At 41.2% G+C, this 22,409-nt stretch overlaps 1 protein-coding gene across 1 annotated transcript; it reads right to left on the bottom strand.

The window, feature by feature from the left end:
- Positions 1 to 356: 356 nt before the first annotated feature.
- Positions 357 to 5,860, bottom strand: FADD (Fas associated via death domain). The gene is made up of 3 exons (XM_054028596.1): positions 5,766 to 5,860; positions 5,079 to 5,387; positions 357 to 4,411 (listed from the first exon to the last, which is right to left on the bottom strand). The coding sequence occupies exons 2-3, from the start codon at positions 5,374 to 5,376 to the stop codon at positions 4,134 to 4,136; spliced, it is 576 nt and encodes a 191-aa protein (XP_053884571.1). The 5' UTR covers positions 5,377 to 5,387; positions 5,766 to 5,860; the 3' UTR covers positions 357 to 4,133.
- Positions 5,861 to 22,409: the final 16,549 nt, after the last annotated feature.

Genomic DNA, 22,409 nt, shown 5'->3' with positions numbered 1-22,409 from the left:
ACACTGGCCTACTTTAGAATGATGTGGTACATTCACGTCTCCATACTGTGGCAATTGTGCCCCAGTAGTAACTATAAGAAATTCCAAGAGACACAGCAGTAAGTCTTACATGTTATATTGTTTGATTTTATGAAAATGAACACTAGTAACCAATGCCCAAAATGTAGGTTTTAGTATTGCCACTATTTAAAAACAAGGTTTAGTATTCAATTTAAATGTTTTAATTCAATTTAACAAGTATAATTGAAAACCGATTTTTGTTTGGCTTTAAGCATTCACCTATATTTTTTTGTAATCTAAGCATTTCATCATTGCGCATAAGAACCAGGAAGCAAAACTCACTAGCAATGCACATTAAAAAAATCTAGTTTATTTTTATTGCACAAAAAGTGAAATACAAAAAGTAAACACAGAATGGGGAAATATTTCTAACATTTTTGAGTTCTCATGCTATTTATTATTTTAAGGATATGACTTTATGCTCTCCCTTTAAACTATATATTAAAAGGTTATATAGGCTGTAATATGACTTCATTTATAAGCCACATAATGTAGGGATTCGCAGAATTTAAATTAGAGATTAGCTCTGCATGTCTTTCATTTAAACTTTTGCTGTTCATAATTTGTGAGTGGGTGAGGGAGCATTAATGACAATACTTTGTTCTCAGAGCTCCTGATAACTATGGTGAACTCTTTTTACTCCCATTCTATAATTGGGGAAATTGAGGCATATAGAGACCAAGTGATTTTTTTCCTCTCCAAGCTTAGTGGAGGCTAATGGCAGAATTAGGAACAGAAGAGAGGTCTTCTAGTTCCCCTACTAATCATTGGACAGTTTCCCTCACAGTTTATGTGACTATAAGAAGCTGAATTTTGGATTTTTAATCACAACTTTTTGATATTGGGAACTCAAGAAAAAATTAAACTTTGAATGAAGACTCCCATATTTCTCCTTTTCTTCTGTTATGTCAAAACAGGGAAATATATAATTGACCACTGCACATTTTTACCTTTTTCTCCCCTACCAACACAGATACCAAATTCATTTTTTCATGAAAGGAAAGATGTTTTAAGAAATAACATTTGTGAAATGCACATATAAAATCTTACATTACAACTTCCACCTTACATGCAGAAATTCAAACATGATCTATTTGGTGCATCCTACCACTCCCCTCCCGTCCCACCCCATTGCTTCCTTATTTCACAGGGTCAACACATTTTATATTATGTTCCAATTCTTGAGCAAATTTGGTTTTAACCATAGTATGGGTCAGGTGCTGCTCTCTTCAAAAATACGACTCAACCACACGTAAAAACTATTCCAGTTCTCAAAAGAAGATATTCTAATTACATGCAAGAAGTACCGAATTTGTAATCTTTGTATCATATATATGTATATCTGCTGTGATCCAAAAGTCCATATGTTATGTTAAATATTAGGAATAAAGGGGGAAAAGTAATGAGGACAAAATGCTTGGGACATTGAACTTTGAGTTGTTGCAGAGGAGGTTTGTTATTTCACTTGCTATTTCACTACTCAATTACATTTGCGTTTTCTGTAAACATAACAGCTCATCCAGCCAACATTACCAAAAAAAACCCCCTGAATATAGAGAATGATGGGCAGAAATTTTTGAAACAGATAGTGTTATCTTTAGAGTGGGAAAAAGAATGAAAAAAAAAATCCATAGATATTTTAACAAAATAAAATTTGTTGAATTAGTCATTCAGCTCAAGATTAGCATTTTATTCAGCACTGAATTCAGAATTTGTTTATTTATTCATTAGTTTTTAAGAACTAAACTCTTCTGAAGTCTGTATGAGATACAGGCAAAGCAAGCTATTGTTCTATTTAATTACTTGAAACTGTATATACACAAAGGCAGATATGTGAAAGCTAGAGCATCACCCTTTACTCCTTTCTATGTAGACACTAGCAAACATTGGTCTCTGGCTTATTAGGATCATAAATATGTGTGTGCCAATCTTTCATTGTTCAGCGTCTAAAGAAAAGCCCTTATGACAATGTTGTATGAAGGTACTGGGTACACATTACTTCAACCTTTCTAGTAATTGTAATCTAGTAATTGTGTTAACTTGTCAATTTCTGAAGCTCAGACATCAGCTGAATTGAAAATATGGAGACACTCATAACAGTTTTGTGTTGTTTCTGCCTGCTGTCATTCCTATTGAATTTCAGGCTTCTTGTCAATTTCTGGTGCTGAGTGCAGTGATGCTGCCATGTAGTGAGAAACTGACAAAGAGCAGGATGCTATCAGCTACACAAAACAAAACGAGACAGGTTCAGCAGCAAGGCGAAGCCTCTCCCTTTAGGTATGAATTTTACATTATGTTCTTAGTAGGATGTTTCAGAGTCCACCCGCTGTCCTAGTCAGTCACATCAATTCTGATTTCAGAGGAACTCATGCAAGATGCTGGCACTAGACATAGATGACACAGAGGCATGAAAGCAGCCGGTCTTAAAGTAGGTGCAGTTTTCACAATCTTGGGTTAGTGTAAGGGCCCAATTTGAAGTTTGCAGGAGGCCCCACATGACCTTAAACTGGCCTTGCCCATCCATGCTTTTTTGACTGTGGGCTATTTATGGGTTCCTTGAAGGGAGTGGTGTTAAGGAACTGACGTGAAGGAAAACTGAAGAAAGCTGATGAAAGGACTATTGGACCTGGAGCTACCTTCAATTAGAGCACCATGTGGTGATGGAGAACTGATCCTCATCTGCATAGCAAGGTGGATAAACTGTAGGTGATGGGACTATATTTTCTTCAGTAACTTCATTTCTCCATTAGAAAAGCTTTTGTTTTATTCACTCTGTATCTCTTTATCTTAACATGCGATGTTATCAAGAGCACAGACAACTGAATTCTACTTTCCCCATTGAAAACTGGGTGGATGATCTGAATGGGGGCAGTGCTCTGGCTTCTACTAACAGGGTGGGCTGTCAGAGTCTCTGAGTTGGTGGTGGCTGTGAGCAGCATCTTCAGATGTACATTTACAATGGCAGAAATCTTTTGCAGGAGGAACAAGGAGGGCCCCCTACACAACTACAGGGCAAGGTCTTTCTATGTATTTTACAGTGTCAGGATAGCATCCCTTTCTTTATGGCAGGGAAGGTACTTAATATAAACCCTTTGTCTCAGGCAGTTTATTCTGAAAACAGGGACGTTTGAGCTGAGGAAAGGCCATAAGAACTGCTGGGCTCCTTGCACTGCAATCTTAAGGCCTAATTCTATATGGTGCTTAATATCCTTGCATGAAAAAAAGAGCGCTTGAAGCACCATTCAGAATATATTCCTTACCTCTCAAGATCTGGCAGGAAGGGCAGCATATTGCTAGTGTCTGTTTTGGGTTTTTTTATTACAAACAAAATTATTTAGCCACCTTTAAAAATTTGGAAATGCATAGAAGTCAGGTTCCCACAGCAATGACCCTGAGTACATATTTCAAGGCAAAATTTTAAAAGCATCTGCAGTCATGCAAAATACCATATATGGATAGTGGGCTGAGTTATGGCTACTGAAGGAACTGCAACTTTGAATTTCTTGATTTTTGTGAATTTAAGAATAATATTTTGCACTTAGGAAGAAGCACTTCATTCAAGGAGCATAAACTTCCTCATAAGCATTACATGAATAAGCTTCACAACACTCCTTCGAGGTAGGTACCACAAGTACATAGTAATATTCCTATTTGGCAGATGTGGGAGGCAAAGTGAATTTCATACTTGAGTGACTAAATATGACCATGGGCATCAAGATTTAAGTGTCTACAAATCAGAGGCTAAGGCCAGAATTTTCATAAGATACTAATGATTTTGGGTGCCTAACTTGATAAAAGATAAGGATTCTCAAAGGGCAGGTAATCAGCATTTTCTGAAATATCAAAACCCTTTAAATTGCCTCAGATTGAGAATCCAAAAATTAAGGACCCAAAATCATAAGTGTTTTCTGAAAGTCTTGGTCTATGTCTCTAAATGTGAATTTAAGCTCCTAAATCAATAATGGAGTATCCTAACTCTTGTTCTAACAATTAGACAGCATTTCCTCCCTTTTTATTTAAGCTCTCAGTTTTAATGTTGCATTTTATATATATTGTTTTGATTTCATTTAGTTTTAGTCCTCCTGTTGGAAAAGTTCATGTTCAACTTTGTCTGCTACTAAGTTCATTTTGCAATCCCGAAGGGCTTTTATTAAGTCAGCAACCTTAGCTTCCTTTCCCTTCCATTTCTGCCACTCTCGAAGTGACTGCATCAATTGTTCTTGCAAGTTATAAGGATTGGCTGTCAGAATTCTGTCAATTTTTGTATCAGAAATTCCTAATCTTCGAACTAGCATTTTCCAGTTCTTCCCAACATTGTCACATATAACTTCAAAAGCTACATTCTGTTGACCTGAAAAATAAACAAAATGACAAAATCCAGTTTATGCCAAATGAGTGATTTACAAAGAGACATTTACAATGTGCATTTCTCTATTAATTCTTACTGTATAGGTTTGTCCACGTACATATTAAGGACCACATTGTCGCAGTAAAGCCACTGGATGTGCTGAGGACAGTGTAGAAACACCTCAGACCTGATGGAGTTTTCAGAGGCCTTGTCTCACACAGTGACAAAACTTGTCCATGAGTGCCAGAGTAGCGCAGCTCCCCTATCCAAAAAGCTGGTTGCAGCATGTACTCTCTCACCCTCCTGCATGTGGCCAGTGCAGAAACTAGTATGTAGAATTCCATGTGGCAGTCTACAGCCAGAAATAGTGCTAGTTTGGAAGTCCTTGTTAAGGGTGAGTGAGACTCAAATAATGCATAGTCCATGTACTGGCCTTTAGCAGAGGGGTAAATTTCATCACAGAACTATTTCCGACTATTTGAAACATTATTCGCTTTTTTTTTTTTTAAAGAGCGAGGCAGACCTCTGCTCCAAAGTGTTCCTATGCAATAGTGTTAGGGGTTAGACTGAAAGATTTCCAATCTAGCTTACTAAAAAAAAAAAAAAAAATTATCAGTGTTTGCCGCGGTGTTAGTTTGCAAAATAAAAATAAGAAGATGAGTCCACTTACATTTTTCTTTCTCATCTAGATGGTCGACAACATCGCCTTGTCCACCTTCTATGAACTCCTGTAGTTGCATTATCAGATCTTCTCTTTTAATGGTTTTGATCATGAGCTGGAGAAAATCTACCTTCTCTCTTGCAATCTCCCGCTGTTCAAGGAGGATGGTGAAGAGATCATTGCCAGTTTTGACAGACTCAAGCTTCCTTTTGCCAATTTTGCTCAGGCACAGAAATTTAAGGGCAGAGAGCTCACTGTCAGATAAGCTCATGGAAAATGAATGCAGAAGAGACAAAAATGGGTCCATTTTGGTAAGCCCTGTGAAAGAATATCAAGAAAAAAATGTTTTGTGTGTAAGAAAACATACAGGAAGTCTCACAAGTTGTTTGCTTTCTACATGCCCAGGAAACACCTTTCATTTGAAGATAAAACTTTCTTTTATTAAATATACACGTTCTTAAAAACAAAAATAAAGCTCTTTGGCATGATTACCTTCCTGGAAGGCAATGAACATTAGCTATTTCTCTACAAACATTTCTTACTTTCACTTTCACAATGCACTGTCATTATCAGTAACTAAAATCTTACACTTTCCAAAGTTTGGAACAAATTTCAATATACTTTCTCTTGGAAATCGAATTGCTGTTATGAACAATATGTGAAGATATGTTTCATTTCAGAGGAGTTGCTACTTACTTCCTGGTTTAATCTATGTTGCCCTGAAAGCCTAGCTGCGATGAAGAAAAACTTCACTGTGCTGAAGGCAGCTTTCCTTTTACACAGAGATCTGACTGTCACCGGAAATCACATGAATGAGTGATGCAAACATTTCAGCCTCAGGGAGTGCTCTATTTTCCAGTGAACAGTAGATGGCAATACCATACAACTATCTATCCTACCATATATACACACTCATACCCTGAATACTGGTGCCATGTACACACATACTACTGAAAAACTACATCAAAATCTGTAGTCTAAAGATCAACAGAAGACCCTGTCCAAAATGGTCCTAAAATATTATGAAAAAGCAAAGCAATTCTATTGTATGCTAAGTAAAACATCACTGTTAAGGATTGTGTATATATTTAAATCAAATCCTTCCCCTTAAGAATTGTAACATCAAGAGTAAAAACTGATGTTCAAAAATACAAAAAATAGGAAAGAATGTGAAAGTATTCAGAAGTTTTACTCTGAATTATTATGGCAGCTGCATAAAGGTTTATGTCACACTAAAATAGTGGGATAAATTTATGCCAGGTGTATTCCCTTTAAGTCAGTGGATTTATATTAAGAATTGAGTTAGTGTATTCTTCTTACTAAACCAATACTAAGCCCTAATCATAAGAGAATCACAAGCCTATTTTCACACCTTGCTCAGTTCTCAGTACCTAAACTGACATTGAACTATGACATCATGTTTAAACCGGACCCGTGGAAGTGTACTTGGATTTTTCAGTGTAGGGGTAGATAAATTAGGATGGGGCAATTATGGAGTAAGTCAGGGTGCTCACTGTTAAGTACACTGTGCCTATTCCATATAGTTTCCTGGAGAGATTAGCATTTAGGATATTAATAGCACAGAAAAGTAGGTGACCAAGATCAGAATAGATATGAGGGCAGGTTAAACCTTATTTGAAAACAACCCCCATAGTGAGGAATGGATAAAGTTAACAGTCATTTTATGTTATATTATACAAAATGTATGTGTTTGGTGCAAACATTCAGTTCACCACCTGCCTCCTGCTGCAGGAAAAAGCAGGTCTAGCTGCTTGGCTGGTTATCTGTGCATAGTTTCCTGCAACCCTGTTTTACTGCTCCCCCTATATTTCCCCTTGTTGTTTTTCTCCTCTCATCCCTCTGTAAATAAATATTTCTCTTTCTTCCTCACTGTCCCCCTCCCCCGTAGGAAAAAGATTTAAAGGGCCATGCTCTCTAAACCCCAAAGGGGTTACAAATGGTAAGTGTTTAAATAAGCCAGGGGTTCTAGGCCCCCATTTGCTAAAGGATTTTATGGCTTCTGGTTAAGTTTAGCATTTACATAGTGCTTTACAATCTATCAATCAGCACTTAAATCTGAAATGCCTACTTATTATTTTCTCTTTACAAGAGGGGAATGAATCACAGCAGTTAAGTGGTAAAGTGAGTTGATAAAGGCCACAAAAGGACCCAGTGTCACAGCCAGGGTCAGAACATAGGAGTCTTTTATTCCTTGTCCCTTATGCTATTAAGATGCTTCCCCTTGTGGCCAAAAGTCAATGGCTGCTCAGTGGAGGAGTCAACTCCAGCTGCAAGTATCTGTGGGAGTAGCAGCAGCTGCCTGAGTTATACTGCCATCCACAGCAACAAATTGATATCAGGTTCTTCTAAAAGCTGAGGGACCTATTATCATGAATTTCACTGACCTCAAAGGTGAAGCCTAGAATTATGAATACCTCATGATTATTAAGAAAATCAGACAAATTTTCAAACCCAGCAATCAATATTTTAAACCTATTTTTATACAGAGAAAGCTTTTTAGTTTTAAGAAAAGCTCCCAGCATAAGTTTAGCCCTGACATTGCTAAACTCTGGGGAACTTGCGATTATGGGCTTTACAGGGACCAACCCCTGGACTTTTCTCATAACTTTGTAACCCAACCTGAACTTCTCCCCTGTACTCTGGTGTGTGTGTTGGAGGGGGAGCTCTCTCACTCTCTTCCCCAGATCACACGCATTATTAATTATTTACAGCATAGCCTTAAGTTTACTAGGCACTGTACATACACAGAAGGTACAGTCCCTGCCCCAAAGAGTTTTCAATCTCACCTACATAAATGCAAAGGTTATTGTCTGTATCTCTCACATCTCCATCCTCACACTCCAGTTTTAAGGAGGCCAAAAGCCATTTTTGACAACTTAACTTTCTGGCAAAAATAGTAAAAAATCCCAAAAGAACAAACCACCCCCAAACAAATATTCCCTTTACATTTTATCATCCCTATAGTACATGTGAAACCTTCTCTGACCCTACCTCCAACTAATCACAAAAATCAGGATTAATACTGGTGTCTTTACCAGCCTCCTCTCTTCCTCTTTGATCCAGTAGTGGGTGGATTTCCTATCAGGCAGGTGTTATAAGCTGCCTAATGTATATGCAGCACCACTGCCCTCCACTGGATGGAATATCAGACCTGCTTAAAGGACTGGTTCTGTGGGAGCCCCAAATGATGCAGGAAGGGGAGAATTACAAGCAGCAGTGTCATATGGAGAGGATATGCTAATACTGGAGAGAATTATTAACACTGATAATGTGGGACATGATAGAACTCACTCCAGGCACTTACGTTCCCTGTTTTCTAAGAGATAGAGTAGGTCTAGGTATTTTCTTTCTTGTGTCCTGATGATGCCTTTAAACAAAGGCATGAGACACCAGAGTTACTGTGGGCTGGTGTAGTGAGGTCAAGCGGGAAAGATCCATTCACATCACAACAATTTGAAATACTCAGATTCAGAATGTAAGGAGTTATTGGGCATAAAGCCAAGTAAACAATATAAAGTCTGATTGTATAGAATGAGGCATTTTAGTGTACATTTTTATTCTGCAATAAAATATGAATCTATCAAACAGTGCACCAGTGAAACAAGAAAATACATGGAACTCAGTTCAGGCTGAGTCTATGCAAAGGAACTCTAAATTACAATAATTTACACCTTTTTGGTAGCTCCCTCAGCATGTAGATTAAACCATTTTAAACTCAGATTATTTTAGACACCCATAAGGGCCAGATTCAGAGCTGATATGTGAAGTGATGTAATTGCAGTTCAATATGAAAATATGAGTGTAAGGGAGTCTAATTGGTATCACTGACACACTGAGGGGCTTAAAGATATAACTCAAATCTGTTTAATTCCCTTAGCCTCACTTCTGAAATTTGGCACAATGGAGTTGCACCCATTTTTACCAAGCCTGAATTTGGTCTGTTAAGGCTAGTCTGATACATGCACAGTTGAAAAACCCAAGCAGCTTGCTTTCCTTTAGCCTATTGCCTCTAAAGCCAATTCACAGGATTGATTGAAGGAGATGTCTGCCAATGGGCAACAAATTGTAATCTTTTCAATGTGCAGAATAAGCTCAGTGGTTTGAGCATTGGCCTGCTAACCCCAGGGTTATGAGTTCAATCCTTGAGGGGGCCACTTAGGGATCTGGGGTAAAATCAGTACTTAGTCCTGCTAGTGAAGGCAGGGGGCTGGACTCAATGACCTTTTAGGGTTCCTTCCAGTTCTATGAGATAGGTATATCTCCATATATTAAAAACTACCATATGTATTTGACAGCTCAGATTTCTGTGACAGTTTTCCAGATATTTAGATCTGAGAGTGATCCTGTCACAAAATCAAATGATATCTAGATTTCATGGGCAATATCTTACAAGATCAGGCAGAGGGAGCTCAAAGCTTTATAGAACATTAAACAGATCTGTGCTTCAGAGTTCTGAGAATAGCATTAGTAAAAACTCCAACTCTTTAGAGTTCTATAGGGTGCCAGTCTCCAAGGTATCTAGGCATCCACTGAAGAATGCAAAATGTTTTCTGTAAAGGATTTTGCTCTCTGCCCTATGAGTTGGCTTCAGTTACTTTGTGCATGTAAATGTGGTGTAGATGGTACAGCTTAGATGTCTATTGAGAGCCACATAATTTGTTTACTTGTTGTTGCTTTAAAAGCGGTAAACCAAGTTGTGTGTATTGTACATTAATGATATTTAAGTAACATATATAGCACTGTGTTTGAAATCCCCTGAGCAATGACAGTTTTGCTAAGTGGGTTTGTGTTACACTTTTGGAAAGTGCTTTGCGTAGGCCAGCTTTGGCGTATCTGGCTGGGTTTGCCCCATTCTACAGTCTGGTCCCCTGCATACTTCTTTCTGTATTCTAATAGCTGGGATCACACAATGCTTCCTGTGGGACCAATGGTTTACCTAATCTAATCTAATGTAGGTATCAGTGCTTATTGCCATCATATTGGAGCTGCTGTATCCAGCTGCAATTACAGTGCTTTCTCTATTACTCTCAAGCAGTGCCCTCTGGGTCTGAGGTCAGTGCGTCTATATAAATTGGCCAAACAGCCTCATATAAACAATGTCTTCCACTCCTCTCCTCAATGACATGCCTGTGGTAAGCCTGGAAAATAAGGGATCTGATTTCTTTATCAGACCACTCTCTCTCATTTAAAAGAGATTGCTTTCCCTTCCCATGACTGGGAACCCTGGGTACAAAGTATATAATATATATTGCAGTATCACTTTATATATTTCATCTCTTGCCTTGTTTCTGAGCTACAAGTCTGTCAGTTCATATTTATTTTGCTTGCCTTTGATATGATGAAAGTCTAAATCAATTTGATACTTTAGCATGGTGCCCTGCTCCCTCATATACCTGAGTAGCTGAGGTAAGAGGGCATGGTGCTCACTGGATCGGTAGTAGCTCATGACTGAGATTGTACTATTAGAGGAGAGCTCAGGAACATGTCTTTAAAAGAGCTGCTACCACATATATGACCTGACTATCCGGATCAAAATTGGTGCCCCAGCTGCAGGGTGAGGAGAAAGCCAACAGGTTGCTTCAGAGGTAGAAACTGGATTCAAACCAGATGGGACTTCAGAAAGTTTGCCTCCCTCCTGCTGTTGCTTTACAGGTAGATAAGTGGCTTTTGTAAGATTGGCTGGGCTGACTGTCATAAGAGTGGGAAAACTGGCAAGGGCCATGTGGTTTTTATCTTGGCAAATAGAAAGGGGGCATCCAAAATGGTGTGATATTGAAATTAATTGCATTCCAGCCAGGTGTGATAAATCATTTTGCTGGCGTCCTCTTCCTTTGGAACGGAAGGGATCTCCCAAAACACATCCCAGCCCGAATGGGGCTATGAAAGAAAGCAGTCTTACTTTTCTGGCCAGAAAAAAAGAGGAAACTTAATTGAAACTGGCAATTGTCAATGGCTGAACGAGGGAGTCAATTGGTAACTGGAACTTAGAGGTGATGTCTTCAATTTAAATAGGCTTAAATAGATTTGAATGATGGAGATAAGTTACCTATCTGACTTTCAACTAAATACACCTCTACCCCGATATAACGCTGTCCTCGGGAGCCAAAAAATCTTACCACATTATAGGTGAAACTGCGTTATATGGAACTTGCTTTGATCCGCCAGAGTACGCAGCCCCTCCCACCCTGGAGCACTCCTTTACCGCGTTATATCCAAATTCGTGTTATATCGGGTCGCGTTATATCGGGGTAGAGGTGTAGGCACTCCTTTACCGCGTTATATCCAAATTCGTGTTATATCGGGTCGCGTTATATCAGGGTAGAGGTGTAGGTATCGAGTATCATTCTCTTTTAAGGAACTTATGGGTATCTCAGACAGAAATACTGAAGAATATTGTAGTTAAGGAGAAACAAAGTAAAAATCCAGAGGGAAGTAAAAGAACAAGGACAAGAAAAGTAATTTAGCTGGATAATATCTCATTTCTTTGTACTTCTAAGATAGATAAGCTGAGTTCCATGAAATTTGTTATATATCCAGGTTCTTACACTACTCCCATCTTGAGGGTCTTTTGTATGTGAGATCATGAATGCTCTGCATGGACATTAAAGCTCCCCTGGTACTTTTCATTAATGAAGTGGTTTGCCCTTGGGTCTTTGGCCAAAACTTACCCTTCTCTACAAGTGTGCTGTGTGCAGTGTTGTGGCTGCCTTCCACTCCACAGGTGGCTGCATTTTGATGGGGAAGCTGTTTCTATACTGTTTGTAAAGTGCTTCTGGATCCTAAAAGGGAATTGTCCAGGATGAAAGGGACTATTGGAAATGTAAAATTATTATGGTTCAAAAGAGAGAAAATTAGAGATGGACTTCTGAAATAGCTCTTTGTGGGGAAAAAAACACAAGTACAGCCAAGGAACTGAATGAATTTTGGCATACATATCTTGCAAACAGTTAAAAAATGTGGCCAACTAACAACAGCAACAAAAAATCAATTATTACCAATGGCTGAATTTACTATTGAAACAAGGGGAGCCTTAATCCAACCAACTGTTGATACATTTATGTTGTGTTACTATTGGCAGGAGAAGGCTAGCATCAGCTAAATTAAATTAAATTACTTTTAGGGGAAAGGTAAATTTTAAACTTTTGTTCATTTTTCCCTAGCTAAAAATCTCTTATTTGATTTTTCCTTAAATATTTGATATCAATGTTTATCATACAATGTAATTAACAGACATTATAAAAGCATTATACATGTAACTATTATGATACATCCACACGTTAGCTTAACGTTACATTGCAGTCCACTAAAACCACACTTTTTAATTAAGCCACATATAAATTTTTACACCTGGGGAAACTGAGGAACAGAGAGACTAAATTACTTGTCTAGAATCACATAGTAAATCAGTGGCAGAGTTGGCAATATACTCTAGGAGTCTTGACTGCCAATCCCAAAGCTAACTTGCTATCACTTAGTGTCTAAATATTGTATACATTTATTCTCTTACTTACCTGCCATCTTCCTTACAGTTCCCAACCCAATAAAAACAGGGGAAGGGAAATACTTAACAGAACTGAAGTAAGTGTGTGTATGTGTGTGTGTGTGAGAGAGAGTGTGTGTTGTCTCTGCCTATGTTGGAAATACAAATGTATAGACAGTTATAAAAAAAGAGGTTTAAAGTGCATCACCATGAATTATTTTACAGAGAGTGGGTCAATTTTTGCACCAACTTAGGCCCCACTCTTGGGAACACGTTTTGCAAATGCCCAAGCATGTGACTAGTCCCATTGATTTCAGCCTCTGGAATCCTGCTCCAACCTTGCTCAGCAGAAAAGCAGCAGATGTTCTGCTAAAGAAGCCTCTGTAGCTGCAAAAATAAGGACAAGATTTTTCCTGTGTGAATATTGCAGCTGTGAGCTCTTCCAACTGAACAGAGTTCCCTTTGGAGCCTTCAATGTTATATCCTTTATTTGGCTGAAGGGGGTGCTGTTGAGTAACATATGCTTTTTTCTGCCAGCACCCAAATATTCTGCTTCTCCACTCGCTTCCCAATGCACTCGTAGACTAGAAAATAAAATTTGGTCCCCTCCCCTCCATCAATTACTAAAACTTCCATTTAACAAAGAGAATGAATGAAGCTGGCTTCACACTAAGAAAATGGGAAGTAATTCTGAATGAGACCTCACACTAGTTTTACACCAGTGGTGTTTTCTCCACTGACTTCAGAAGAGTTACTCTTGATTGATAGTGATGTACGTGAGAGCAGAATCAGGCCTATTGTTGTCACAGTATTGAGCACAGACAATGACTCATAATTTAATACCAAACTAAGGTGCATTTATTTCTTAAAGAACAAGTGCCAATGCAGACACCTGGGATTGTTTAGTCTAAATATAATCACTGATTAGAGGTGTGACTAAGTACATTTTACTTTTCCCATTAAAGAACATAATCAAACAGTCTTTTCCCTTTCTGTATGAGTCAGTTGGAAGGTGCACATTTTTTGGACTCTGATTAAAAAGGGAGGTGCCCTGCCTGCTCAAACAGTGTTCTTCAAGTAGTCATTTCCTTTTACATTCTGGATAATTCAGTGCTGCCAATAAGTGACACAGGATATGACTAGGCTAGTTACTCATAGGAATTCAGAAATAATGAGTAAGAAAACAAATCTACTGTCACAGAACCCCACCCTTAGCATTCAAAGTAAAGATTACCTCTGAAATATAGTATATTTTTCTATTCTTTAAACAAACCCTTCAATACATGATGGGTTCATAGTGCAGTGTTGAATTCAAATACACATTGTGATGGGAAAAGGCCAGATGGCTATAGGAAAGTAGTGAGAAACAGGTATATTAGCCCCAGGCTAAACAAATCCTGTTACCATGGTAACCAAATGGCAGTTGCTCCAGGTCAGTTAAGACACCTGAGGCCAATAGTCCATAGTGGACCACCTTAGCCCATTGGCATACCACACTGAAAAAGATGGAAAACTAAAATAGGTACATGTTTCACAAATTAAACTGTTTACATAAAAAATGATGTTTGAATTCTTTGCAGAAAAGGACATCCCGGAACCTGAGCATGAGGCGCTGCTTAACCACCACAATTTTAAGCCACAGAAAATGAGACTCCAGTGTAAGGGCTGGCTTTATCTGCTTCTGAGAACTTTTAGTGCCCAGATAATTAGAGCAATCATGGGAGAAGATGCAGCCCTCCTTATAAGCCAATACTTAAGGAATAATTCACTCCCCGCCAACCAATCATGAATTCCTACCTGTGATCCAATGATCATTATGGAATGGTATAATAAAAATACTAGCCAACTCTTAAAACCCTTAGGAAATACCAATATGTATTCCCTGGGAAGGGGAAGTGGGATTTATAAACACCACAGGAATACCAAACCACTGGAAAATAGGGGTTAAAATAAAGGGTCCCTATGGGGATACCACCTGGAGTTCAAGCTACCCACGATTACCATATCAGTGGGATGAGCCAGTTATTGTAGAATACTATCCAATACCCCATAGTGAATTGAACCTATGGTTCCCAGACACATGCAGCAGAACCTGGACCAGAGAATATGCATTCGAAAGAGATACCCCAAAGTGTTTGTGATTCAAAGTGATCCAGTAAAAGTCCTGATAAATCCACTGTTAGTAAAAATAAAAATTGGTATGGATTGAAGTTAAAACGTGTCTAAATTGGAACCCAAATGTTCACCCTACTCCCTTCCTATTATAATGGCCTGGATAAAAACACATCAACACTCCAATAGCAGAGCAAAACAAGATGTAGTAGACACCATACTAGGAGAAGTTGGATTTGGAGCAGGAATTATGAATACTGAAGACCTAGAGGTAATTAAGAATAAGTTAAGTTTCTTGTCACAACTATAAGATAGTGTCATTCACAAGCAGGCAGATAATACTGTGGATTTGGTACAAATAGGTCTGGGAAACCTAAAAGCAACATGGAATATGTGGCGGTGGCTAAACACCACCTCTTGGCTGCTGTACAAACAAGAAATAGAATTAGGGAATAAAATTGCCTTGGCCATAGGATGTACTGAGATGCAAATTCTTAGTTTAGCATCACTGGAACATGAAAAGTTTTAGGTAATATCTGGGAATGTTCAGGTATTAGCGCATCTTTTAAACAATGGAAGAGGCCCTTGTTTGACACCTACCAATCTGAATGGATGTAATATGTTTCCAGCATGGTTAAGCCTGATTTGTTGTTAGGTGAAATTATTGTTAAAATTGCTCACCAACAATCTGTGGAGACAAAAATATGGAAAGTGAGCCTGCTCCCAAAATTGACCATGGGATCCTTTTGGCTACCCTGAGTTATAGGTCAGTGGGCTGGGAAAGAGGAGAAATTATTGGATGCCCAGAGGGTATATGAAATGGAGTCCTCAGAAATGGGTGTGCTTGTCCCTATCTGTCACCACAGAACCATGCAGCAAGGACACATCATTGAGATCATGTGTATGGGACGAACTAGAAAAGATGACTCAGTTTTTACAACAGACACAGAGGGATATAGGGAAGCATGTCATTCAAATATTACATGCAAATGGAGACATGCTAAAAATTGCTAAGTCTGAAAAAAGAACTGACAGCCTATCATTGGTACGATGTTTTTACAGGCTGGGCCCCGACCTCTAAGGGCATATTATCTATTATGTTTCACCCATTACTACTCGTGTTAATATTGTCCTGTGTTTGCTTGCTTGGAATGTGTTGTATGTGCTGTTGGACAAAAAGAACGTTTGTTAAATTACAACCACAAGCTCAAATTGTCTCTCAGTATATTGCTATGAAATAGTTGTATAAAATATGACCCACTCAAGAATTGTTTTTGAGGGGTAAAAAGGGGGACATGTACTAGTTGTAGGATTTTATGTTTGTATTTTATATAATTTAGAATGAAGGATAAAGAATAATAATGTAGCATGTATTAAATGTATTGGTGTATGATTTGATCATATCCTGCCAGCCACCCTTTTTGAATAGCAGAAAGGAATGGCCTAATGGGCCATCGGTAGAGATACATCATCCAGAATCTGTGTCTGTGCTGATTTCAAGGCAGTGACAGACCAATTTGTTGTAGGTTTAGCATTTTAAAATAAGTAAAAGAATGCAGTGATGGTTTTTCTTTTGCATTGCAACTTGATGTTCCTGTTCAAAATGTTCTGTGTAAATTAATTTTGTTTTGTGTGTGAATGAAGAATGTGTGTGTTAAGAGATAAGTGTGAAGGCCATCTCGCTGAATCAGGTGGTCTAGGGAGGAACCGGAGACAGACTCAAGGGTGCCAGAAGGCTGCAACACGCCCCTATTGAAATGTCAGAGGAGGGCAGATTGACAAGTCTAAAGATGAGACAGGCACCTATCAATGGGGACAAGATAGCTGTGATCAAAACCAGCATGGGATAACTCCCTGAGTAACTTGATGAAAGAACAAGATAAAGGATGAGAAGGACAATTTAAGAAAACAAGCACTCGTCAAACAACAATTGATTACAGCATGAGGATGCAAAACTCATTGGTCCCAATGAAGGAAAATCTCTATATAAACAGGGTGCCTTGTCATGAAACTTTGGGTTCATCCTGCCAAGACTTCCCCAGAGCATCATGTCGCAACTGACGGAACCTGGCTCCTCCCTACCTGTGATCAACCTAGCTGATCACTAGATTGATCCGGACTCTGGACTGGTAACCATAACATCGACTGGTGGGACAGTGTGTGTGTGTGTTATGAATGCATATGCCAATTGTTGTATCTTCAATAAATATGGCGTATTGCCTTTTCCCCTGAAAAAGATCCTGTGTGCTTCTTATAAGCATAACAGGAGGCCCTGAGGTAAGGGTGAAGTAGATGTAGAGGAAGTGGGGGCTGCTGTGGGGAAGTGGCCCAGGGAATTGTACTCATCCTGTTTCAAAAGTCAGCTACCAATAGCTGCTACTATTAGGGTTCCTGGACTGGAACCTGGAGTCGGGGGTGGGCCCAGGCTCCTCTCCCTCAGTAATCACAGAGACTGTGCAACAGAGGGTTGCTTCTTCCCACCTCCCTTACTGGCTTATGATGAAAATGGTTCAGTAGACTGTGACCCTTGCCTCTAGAGAGAGAAGGATTAGGTAGAGGGTCACAGTGAGCCTCTGAGGCTAACATAATCTGCCTGGAAGCGCAGGACACACTGAGACTAGGTCAGAACTTTGTCACAACTGGTGTCAAATATGGGATCGATTGTTCACAGCATGGCAGAAGACAGAGGTTAAAAAAAACTGCACTGGGGGTTTGGGTTTTTGTTGTGTACCACAATGGAGGAGGTGGTGAGAGCTCTTGTGCAAGCCACAGAGGCCCAGCAGGAAGCCACCTGGGTTCAGGTGATGGCGCAATAGGAGTCTATGTGGCTACAGCAAGAAACCAACCAATTATTAGTGGGCCAGGTGACCCAAGATCGAGCCCTCCTGCGAGAGGTAGTGGACTAGCTGAAGATCCTCACCACCCAGGCCCAGGGGTCTGACGGGACGTGAATCCTGAGGGCCACTAGTTGTCTGCCAAAGATGATGACAGAAGATGATGTAGAGGCATATCTCCTCTCATTCGAAAGGACTGCTCAGCGTGAGGTGTGGCCAGAGATCAGTGGGCCAGCATTCTTGCCCCTTTTTTGTGCAGAGAGGCCCAGAATGCCTACTTTGATCTGCCTGCTGAGGATGCCACTGACTATCCCTGGCTGAAGGCAGAGATCCTAGCACGATCAGGGGTGATGGCAGCAGTACGGGCCCAGAGGTTCCAGGAGTGGAAATATCAGGAGAACAAACCTCTGAGGTCCCAGCTATTCAACCTCATACACCTCGCACGGAAGTGGTTACAGCCCGAGGGGTGCAGCCCGGGGGAGATTTTGAAGACTTTGGTCATGGATCATTACATGCGGGGACTGCCGCCAGATTTCCACACAGAGGTAGGCCAGAACAATCTGTCCACCTATGACAAAATGATCATAATGGTAGAAAGATGGATGACAGCCAGGGATTTGACCCAACTACCCAAGGAAGGCCCCTTACGAAGCAAGCGCCCAACCTCAACCCTGGAAGGTTGGGCAGCCAAACCCCCGGGGAGCCCTAGGTGGAAGAAGAGGTGGGCTGAAAACCAGCTGAGAACCCAGAAGGAAGGGAATGGCCTGAGTGGGGGGAACCCTGAGAATTAACCCCCTAACCTACGTGATAGAGGAGTGACTAGAAGCAATTAGATGTTATGCATGTGGGGAGTGGGGACACATAGCAGCACAGTGTCCCAGCACCGAGGAGCCTATGCAATGTAACTTGGGGGATTGGGCAATCCCGTGCTCCCTTATGCACCTCACGGTGGTCAAATTAGCCCTGCATAACTATACCATGCATGTGAGAATAAACGGGGCGGAGACTACAGCGCTTGTGGACTCTGGGAGTGCTATCACACTCATATTGGGTAAACTGGTAAAAAGTAGCCAGCTGCTACAGGCCAAATGCCTAGCAGTGATGTGCGTACATGGGGCCCTGAGCCATTACCCCACCATCCTGGTGGAGATAGAGGTTCAGGGGAACCTCACTGAGGTGACAGTGGTGTAGTTCCTAAACTCCCATATCCTGTAGTCATTGGGAGGGACTATCCAGGGTTTGATAATTTACTTCCCCCGGAGAGGCTGGAGGGAGGAAGGGACCCTGAGGGCAGCGACTTGTCACCAAGGGAATGTCAACCCCCGATGTTTTCTGAGATTTCTCAGGATCTGTTCCCAGCTCCCAGAAAGACCCGGAGGACTAAAAAAGAGAGGAAGGCTGTGAAGGCCTTGGGAATCCGAATCCTGACTCAGGGCCAGAAGACCGCCCTAGTAGGCAGATGGACATGGGAAGCAGACAGAGAAATTACCACCGTGGAAGGTGAGCTGGAGGCTAGCCCCAGCCGTGATGGCGGCGAGCTGCTAGAAGAAGCAGAAGCCGGCCCCTGGGAGCTCGGGCAGGTTAGTCCCGGAAGAGAGACTTTCTGGCGGGACCAGGCTGAGGATCCCAGATATGATAACACCAGGAGAGAGGTGACCGAGATAGACGGGATACCTGTGGATGGGAAGGTCCAGGGACCGGGACCTTACTTTGTAGTGAAGAAAGATCTCCTGTACCGGGTTGTGCAAATGCAGGAGCAAGAGATACTGCAACTTCTGATGCCACGAAAGCATCAAAAAGCCATCTTGAGCCTCACCCACACTCACCTTTTTGGAAATCACCTAGGGGTAGAGAAAACCCAGGCACGGATCCTGCGGAGGTTCTTCTGGCCAGGAGTACATGAGGATGTCCAGCGGTACTGCACCTCCTGTCCGGAGTGTCAGCTGCATAGCCCTTGCCCACACTTGAGGGCCCCTTTGATACCTCTTCCAATAATAGAGTTATCTTTTGAACGAATAGCCATGGATCTGGTAGGGCCCCTAGAGAAGATAGCTTGGGGCCACCAACATGTGCTTGTTGTCCTGGACTATGCAACCCGGTCCCCCTACGCAACACAGCTTCCAAGACAATAGCTAAGGAGCTAGTCCCCCAGATCTTTGCCCGGATTGGGCTACCCAAGGAGATATTGACTGATCAAGGGACACCTTTTGTGTCCAAGCTGATGACAGATCTCTGTTCATTGCTCCACATACAAGCCCTACAGACTTCTGTGTACCACCCACAAACTGATGGTCTTGTGGAAAGGTTCACTAGAACCCTAAAGGCCATGATCAGGAAAGTGGTGAGCCGGGATGGGAAAGATTGGGATACTCTACTGTCTTACCTCATGTTCACCATCTGAGAGGTCCCTCAAGCCTTCACGGGCTTCTCTCCGTTTGAACTACTATACGGGTGCCACTCCCGGGGCATATTGGATATAGCCAGAGAAGCCTGGGAAGAGGAGCATAGTTGAGCATGTACTGCAGATGAGAGATCGTATAGCCCGAGTTACGCCCATTGTACGGGAACACTTGGAGAAAGCACAGGAGACCCAGTGAACCCATTACAACCACCAAACAAAGGTTTGACAGTTCCAACCGGGGGATCAGGTGATGGTACTGGTGCCCAGAGAAGAGAGTAAACTTTTGGCCCAGTGGCAGGGACCCTATGAAGTGGTCGAAGCCATGGGGAAGGTGAAATATAAGGTGAGGCTGCCAGGCCGCCGGAAACTGGAGCAAATTTACCACATCAATCTTCTGAAACCTTGGCATGACCAAGAGGCATGCTTAGTCACCCAGGAGACCCTTTCCCAAGAGGATAACCTACACGAGCAAATGAGGATATCACCCAACTTGACACCTAACCAAAAGATTGAGGCAGCCAACATGATCAACCACAACCGAGATGTGTTTCCTAAGATGTTAGAATTAAGGGCCATTGAAGAATCTCACAATCAGTGGTCCAGTCCAATCATACTAGTGCCCAAACCTGATGGTACCACAAGATTCTGTAATGACGTTCACTGACTGAATGAAGTATCCCAGTTCGATGCATACCCTATACCATGTATTGATGAACTGGTTGACCGACTGTGTAGTGTCTGATTCCTAACTACCCTGTATTTGACAAAAGGGTATTGGCAGATTCCCCTGACCAAAGAAGCTAAAGAGAAGACAGCGTTCTCCACCCCAGAGGGGCTATTCCAGTACACTGTCCTCCCTTTTGGGCTACATTGAGCCCTGGTTACCATGGTAACCAAATGGGAGTTGCTCCAGGTCAATTAAGACTCCTGGGGCCAATTAAGATCCTTCTAGAAAGCAGTGGAGACAGCTAGGTTGATTGGGACACCTGAAGCCAATCAAGGGCTGGCTGGAACTAGTTAAAAGCCTCCCAGTTAGTAGTGTGTGTCAGAAGCTGTAGGAGGAAGCTGCACTGCTGGAGAAACTAGGCAGTAAAAACCCTATCAGGCACAAGGAAGGATGCACTGAGGTAAGGTGAAGTAGATGTAGAGGAAGTGGGGGCTGCTGTGGGGAAGTGGCCCAGGGAATTGTACTTGTCCTGTTTCAAAAGTCAGCTACCAATAGCTGCTACTATTAGGGTGCCTGGGCTGGAGCCCGGAGTAGAGGGTGGGCCCGGGCTCCTCTCCCTGAGTAATCACAGAGACTGTGAGACAACTGAGACTGTGCGACAGAGGGTTACTTCTTCCCACCTCCCTTACTGGCTTATGATGAAAATGGCTCAGTAGACTGTGACCCTTGCCTCTAGGGAGAGAAGGGCTACGTGGAGGGTCACAGTGAGCCTCTGAGGCTAGCATAATCCACCTGGAAGTGTGGGACCCACTGAGACAAGGTCAGAGCTTTGTCACAACATACAAACACAAACTAAGGACAAGTTTCTCGCACTCAAAAGCTTATAATCTAGGAAGACAAGTGACACATGGAAAGTGTGGGAATTGGATACAATCAAATCTATATAATTTTTATATATACACATTATATACATTTTTTAGTTTATTAAAATTATATCAATTAAAAGACACCTCCAGTATGCCTAACTGCACCTCAACATAGTTCAACACTTCACACTTTTTTGTGATAATTATAAAGCATCTTTCTTAAATACAAAGTGTATACAATTACAACTATGTGGCTTGCAATTTGAGAGCACTTGTACACACCTACACCCACCCAGCCACATTCTCCCTCTATTTTGCCATTTTTGTGTAACTTTGAGGGAGGACCTTTAGAGCAGAGGGGCCTTTCCTTCCATCTCTGCTCAATCACCTGATAGTGAATGACTAATATTTCTTACTCCTGGTTAAACCAAACAGTGGCAGAGAGGTCCTTCTGTTGACTTTAGAGCTACATCCCTCTATTTAGAGTTGCACCTGAACCAAAAGCTCAGAGCCAAACACCTATGGACTTGGGAGAAATTTGACTCCAGATCTGAAATTTGTGGCTCTTCCCTAGAAGGGTCCAAACCAAATCCCATCTGATCATACTGGGTATTAGGAGAAGTTCAGTTTGGGACCATCTTTACTTCTGCTCTTTGATCTCATGGAGGAGACAGGATACCATCACTGACATGTAGCTGCTTCATTTTTCTTTCATATTCACTGCTAGAATTCCTATTTCTCCTTTCCTGATCACCAGTATAAGGTAGTGCATGCCAATTTGTCCTGCACAAACACCTAGTTTCCTATAATTTATATTCCCCCCCCCCACACTTTAAATTTATATTCACTCTTGGCTGCCAAGTTCTCAGTAGCAAAGAAGGACTTTGGATTCCTTCCCATTGCCTACTTTCTTTCTTCTAGCTTACTATTTTATGCAATTAAATTTTTAGACCACCTTT

The sequence above is a fragment of the Malaclemys terrapin genome, chromosome 4 (assembly GCF_027887155.1).
Source record: "Malaclemys terrapin pileata isolate rMalTer1 chromosome 4, rMalTer1.hap1, whole genome shotgun sequence".
NCBI classification, from domain to species: Eukaryota; Metazoa; Chordata; order Testudines; family Emydidae; genus Malaclemys; species Malaclemys terrapin.
The sequence above is the reverse complement of the archived record's forward strand: the minus strand, read 5'-3'. Positions and strand labels throughout refer to the sequence as shown.

What these genes read in the sequence shown, in the direction of transcription:
- FADD (XM_054028596.1), bottom strand. Translation starts at nt 5,376, where the DNA reads ATGGACCCATTTTTGTCTCTTCTGCATTCATTTTCCATGAGCTTATCT. An exon ending in TCTAGATGAGAAAGAAAAAT is followed by an intron (nt 4,412 to 5,078) that starts GTAAGTGGACTC and finishes TTTATTTTTCAG; the next exon opens with GTCAACAGAATGTAGCTTTT.